Source organism: Pteropus vampyrus, unplaced genomic scaffold, assembly GCF_000151845.1.
Source record: "Pteropus vampyrus isolate Shadow unplaced genomic scaffold, Pvam_2.0 Scaffold24, whole genome shotgun sequence".
Taxonomy (NCBI): Eukaryota; Metazoa; Chordata; class Mammalia; order Chiroptera; family Pteropodidae; genus Pteropus; species Pteropus vampyrus.
In genome coordinates, this window is record NW_011888805.1 from 9,553,223 (window position 1) to 9,558,891 (window position 5,669).

The following is a 5,669-nucleotide window of genomic DNA, read 5'->3' on the forward strand; positions in this document are numbered from 1 at the left end:
AGTTTTTAAAAAAATCAGGAAGGCGTAAGCCGGAGCAGTGAGTGTGTCAATCAGAGGGTTTTGTGCCTGGGGGCTCCTAGCGGTTCTGAGCAGAGGTGTCCCAGGGCGGCCCCACAATGAATATGAATAGGAATCCTTGCTAAATGGGACAGCAAAGCGCACCGCCCTGAATGATGGCACGTCATCCTAACCAACGCAGGATAGATAGGAGGGTTTCTTTTGTCTCTTTTCTCCGCCGCAGCTCTATAAAAGCCCCTCTTTTTCTGAGTGAGGTTAGTTCAAGCACACACAAACTAGCTGTCCAGGAAACAGCCTAACCAGAGAGAGGGGAGTGGGGAGGGAGAAAGGCGGGGAAAGGCAGTGCCTCAGCTTTTCTTCTCATGTCTTGTCGCTGAGAAGTGGGTTGCTGAGCTGTGCAGATTATTATTTTTTTAATTCAAGATTTTCTTTAATTTCCCGCCTGAAGCCTCCCCACGGTCGGGCCGCATCCCCTCTAATAAAATGAATTCTGATTCAAGCTCTGTCTCTAGCAGAGCTTCATCTCCGGACATGGATGAGATGTATCTGAGGGACCACCACCACCGCCACCACCACCACCAGGAGAGCCGTCTCAACTCGGTCTCGTCCACGCAGGGCGACATGGTGCAGAAGATGCCGGGGGAAAGCCTCTCGCGGGCGGGCGCCAAGGCCGCGGGCGAGAGCAGCAAGTACAAAATCAAGAAGCAGCTGTCGGAGCAGGACCTACAGCAGTTGCGGCTGAAGATCAATGGACGCGAACGCAAGCGGATGCACGACCTGAATCTCGCCATGGATGGGCTGCGCGAGGTCATGCCCTACGCGCACGGGCCCTCGGTGCGCAAGCTCTCCAAGATCGCCACTCTCCTGCTGGCCAGAAACTACATTCTCATGCTCACCAGCTCCTTGGAAGAGATGAAGAGGTTGGTTGGCGAGATCTACGGGGGCCACCACTCGGCTTTCCACTGCGGGACCGTGGGCCACTCGGCCGGCCACCCAGCGCACGCTGCCAACGCCGTGCACCCGGTGCACCCCATCCTGGGCGGCGCGCTGTCGTCGGGCAATGCCTCGTCGCCGCTGTCCGCTGCCTCGCTGCCCGCCATTGGCACCATTCGGCCTCCCCATTCGCTGCTCAAGGCGCCCTCCACACCACCCGCACTGCAGCTGGGCAGCGGCTTCCAGCACTGGGCCGGGCTACCCTGCCCCTGCACCATCTGCCAGATGCCACCGCCACCGCACCTGTCCGCTCTGTCCTCCGCCAACATGGCCCGGCTGTCCGCCGAGTCCAAGGACTTGCTCAAGTGAGCAGCGGGCCGGCCCGGTTGCGGAGGATGAGGGGAGAGCGGCAGCGGGGGACGCAATGCCGGGCCGGAGGGAAGGGGGAGGCCGGGCGCTCGGCGGGCGGGAGGGCGCGCGCGGGGCCCTGCGGCCTCTCCTTTGGGCTGAGCGATCTCAGACCTCATTTAACCTTCGGAGGGAACGGACCAAAACCAAATTGCAAGTTCTAGGTGGTAGCGAAGGGGGACTCAAACCAGACGTCGTGTGTTTTGCATGCATGCTTCTTTTCCCCCATGCCGCGCCAGTATTTCTCACTGCCATATGCTCTTGTCACAACTGCATTTGTTATATAAAGACGGGATCGGTGTAGTTAAAAACTTGCGAAGGGACTTTAGAGTTGGCTTTCTCTGGCTCTGTGCTCTCTCACCTTGGAAAAGACAACCATCCCTTTTGTGCAAAACAAATGTAAATATTTCCTTGAGATGGGTGCAATTCCGATTGTCACTATTCTCTCCACAGTTTTGTTTTCTAGAGACAAAGGAGAGGGAGGGAGAGAGAGAGGGAGAGAGGGAGAGAGGGAGATCGAGAGGGAGATCGAGAGAGAGAGAGAGAGAGAGAGAGAGAGAGAGAGAGAGAGAGGCAGGCCCCAAGTTTTGAATCTCAACTCGGTCCAGAGCATGACATCTCTTATGTGGGTTTTCCTTAAGACGCAGTGTAGGTCAAAAGAATGCATGCACGCTTCTCAATGAATCTTGTATGAACATGTTGTGCAGGCCGTGATGCCATTTTCCTTGTAACAAGGATTTATTAGTGAATTCTACCAAGTACTCCGCTTATCTGTCTGTGGTTGTATGAAATGAAAACGGGGGCAGAGTGCAAAGACCCGAACTCACGCACATGTGCTTCTTTTCCCATCTTAACCCCTTCAAACTCCATTCCCAAACTTCTTCTGCTGATGTAGGGGTGGGCAATTGCCAGAGCCTGGGCTCCTTCCACTAGCTTGCCCCACCCCCTCTTGCTCCGTTATTCTGCATGCGGGCGGGCTCTCTCTATCATCAGCTTTGGAAACTTATCGTGGTTTGGGGAGGGGTGCCGTTTTTATTTTCCTGAACATTTGCTTGAAATATTTTGTTAGGGCTTCAAAGACAATACCTGTCTTTATTTTTATATATTCTTGATAACTATGGTATATTTATTAATAACCAGTGTTTCTGGATGAGATTTCAAATAAAAAAGAACCTTTAAATCCTGGCTTTGCCTTTGCCTAAAATTTTTGAAGATGGGAATAGTAGTAGGGAACATGTGGACTAAGTAAGGTGTATCTGGGCCCCGGGTGAAAGATTTGGATGGGTGGGCAGATGGGATGAATTTTCTTTGGTCATTTACAAGTAAAGAGGTCAGATAAATTGGTGTTAATTATTACAAATAATTGTACTTCGAATGGGGCATTGTCTACATTGGTAGTCTTGTGATATCTGAGCTCCTTGTTTCCCTGCAGTAATCAGACCCTCATAAACTCAGCCATTGAGGTTTTTAAAAAGTAATCTGGAAACCCAAAGTGACAGGAAATGAGGCAGAGTAGTTACTGCTCTGGCTGTTGTTGGCAACAGATGAGAATGAAGCAGTAAGTTAACTTCTTTTCACTTTTAACCATGTGACCTTAAAAAAAAAAAGTTTAAAACGCAGTATCTGTTTTAAAAGTCAACAAAGAGTGGTCCTAGAAGATAATCAAATACCTGGCCCCTGCCTGCTCCCTGGACAGCAGCCCCTCAGAAAAAGGGCTCCGCTTTGTAAGGTGAGGGTGGGGGGTGAGGCCAACTACTACAGATTTATAGCGGGATTCTCCCTTCGTTTCTCCCTTAGAAGATTGCAAGGTCCCATTAGTTGCATACAAACTACTTGGAAATATGAGGTAGTGAGTGGGGAATGAAGAGAGAAAAGTCTTCTACACAAATAAATGATGGCTAAAACAAGGGTCATTTTAATCATTACTTTTCTCTCTTCAGCCCTCCCCCCTCATCCCATAACAGTTCCAAACAGTGTATATAAATGAAAGTAATCCAATAAGAAGGTTTTGTTTCTTCATAGAGGACAAGGAATGAAGCTCTAGTGATAACCCAACAGGAGCACATGCCTCTATTTCCCACTAAAGAAAATGGAACTCTTACTGAAATATGACATCCCAGGATTTGCCTCTGCATTAGATGTAACTTCACCACCCTATTGGCTGAGGCCTAAGCTCTTCTTCAAGGGAAGAGGGGTGCCTCTGGGGGACAATAGAGCTGTCTCTCTCCAGCATTCAGCATGGATAGCACATATAGGGAGCAGCGCCCTTTCCTTCCTGGGTGCCCCACCGCCTGCCTGGTGCTGCCCCTCTCTGCGAGGGCATTTCTGTGGGTCTTGGTTCTATTTAATTTACTCTCATCCATCTCTTCTTACTCCTTGTCCACCCTCAGCGCCTCCAGTACCAGGGAGAAAGACCAAAGTGAGGGTCTACTGTGGAGGGGGCTTATTTTCTCTGGTTTTAGGCAGACAAATGGGGGAATAATCGTTTGTTTCCCAAGGGTGATTCATTTCTCTGGGCGAGGAAAGAGCTGTTGAGGATTTATTTGAAACCAACACAAGGCAGCCCTCCAGTCTTACCCCGTGAGTTTATTATTTAGAAAGGGGCGGGGAGGGAGAAGTTTCATCAATCAGAAAAACGACTTTCCCCTAAGCTACTTGCTTCTTTGAGTCCTGTTTCCAAAGGCCTGGGCCTGGGAGAAGACTCGAGGCCTGACCACTGGCTTAGTGGTGGGCTTCGCCCCCTCTCTGGACCTGGAGCTTAAATTGGAAGGAGTAGAGCCACACTCCTTACACCAGGGAGGGCAATGCTGGCTTTTGACATCGTGCTGCTGGCACAGGAATCCTTTGAGTTATCTCCAACAGTCAATTTAAGTAGCTGTGAGTCCTACTCCCATAGGTAATTGGGCTAAAAGGAACCTGGAGCCGGAGGAACTCTACCCGGAGTTCTTCAAAATCAGTTTTGTTTTGTTTTGTTTTGTTTTTTAAAAAAAAGCCCTGCTTCCAACGTTAAGGAGTTCCCCTAAACAGGCCAAACTCTTTTCTGGGTCACAAAACTCCTTTGAACTGGAGATTGGGAGAAAAGGTTGCTTTAAGAACAGGACAAGAACGGAAGGGAAGAGGCGATTGGGAGCCAGGTCGTCAGGAGTTTCTTGATTTATTGGATAGAAACAATCCCCCCTCGCCTCCCTGGGAAGGACCTTGCCGCGGTGCGAGCTGGTCGGCTGGGTACTTTGCAAGCGACTCTTATTTGCATTTCCCATTAACTTCTCATATGATTGATGCCAGAAAGAAGAGTACGTGGCCGCGAAAATAAGAACGGTATCTGGCCGGGTATTTTTGCATTGTAAATTTGCCACTTTCTCCAAAGTTCTCAAGTTTAAAGCAGTTTTTAATTCAATCTGGATATACAACGATCCCTTCATTCCAGAATAAACTTTCCTTTATAGTTAAAAGGACAGCAAAAGCCTCCTGGGCAGAGATACCTTGAGAAGCCTACACTAGAAAATTCGGTGCGGTGTAAGCCAGTGACCAAACTTCAAGGGCGGGCGAAAGTCACACTAAGAAAGGAAAAGCAGGCCACTAGACTTCTGTTCCCAGCGACCCTCTCCCCATCGCTGGGGTTCTGAGGCCTCGGGTTTACATCCCGAAAAGGGGAGGGGAGAGGTGGCCTGAGCATCCCACGAAGCCCAAGGGTTCCTAGCTCCTACAAGAGGAAGCCTTCTGTCTCCTCAAACTTTTTTTTCAAGATGCTGTTTGGAGCAGGGTTTTGTCGCCTCCACTAATACACTGAGCAGAAATTGCAAAGCTCCTTCCCTCAGGGAAGGCGGCGGGGTTGTTCTCTGCGCGTCTCGCTCAGCTAACAAGATTTAACTGCTCTTTCTAGGTTGGGCCCTCTCTCCCTGTCTCATCACCCAAGTTAAGAGTGCGCTCTTAACCCTCCCTACCGCGGCTTGTTCCCGCGGGGACAGGCCTGGGGGGCGGGGACAGGCCTCGGAGCCAGTCGGGGCCCGGCAAGGCTCAGTCTCTGTGATGCTGAATACGCCCCATGGGAGGTCAGCCTCACCCCTCCAAGGCTCTTCTGGAATCAACGGGGCTAGAGGAATAGGTACACGGCTCGCAAGGCACTTGCCCCTTGGGTCCCCCTCCGCGTCCCCCGGCCCGCGGCTCTCGGTCGAAGCCGGGGAAGGAGAGCTTAGCAGGGAGGACATCTGGGCCAGACCCCGACCGCGGCCGCTAGGAATTTGGGGCTCTCTTGTTAGCACAGCCCCGCGCAGTCCCGGCTCCGCAGGTGTAGGAAGCCAAGTGAGAGG

General features: G+C 51.1%; 1 protein-coding gene across 1 annotated transcript; it reads left to right on the forward strand.

Moving 5' to 3' along the window:
- Window positions 1-501: 501 nt before the first annotated feature.
- Window positions 502-1,320, forward strand: OLIG3 (oligodendrocyte transcription factor 3). The gene has a single exon (XM_011356162.1). The coding sequence runs from the start codon at window positions 502-504 to the stop codon at window positions 1,318-1,320; it is 819 nt and encodes a 272-aa protein (XP_011354464.1).
- Window positions 1,321-5,669: the final 4,349 nt, after the last annotated feature.

Excerpts from the sequence above, each read along its gene's own strand:
- OLIG3 (XM_011356162.1), top strand. The coding sequence starts at position 502 with ATGAATTCTGATTCAAGCTCTGTCTCTAGCAGAGCTTCATCTCCGGAC.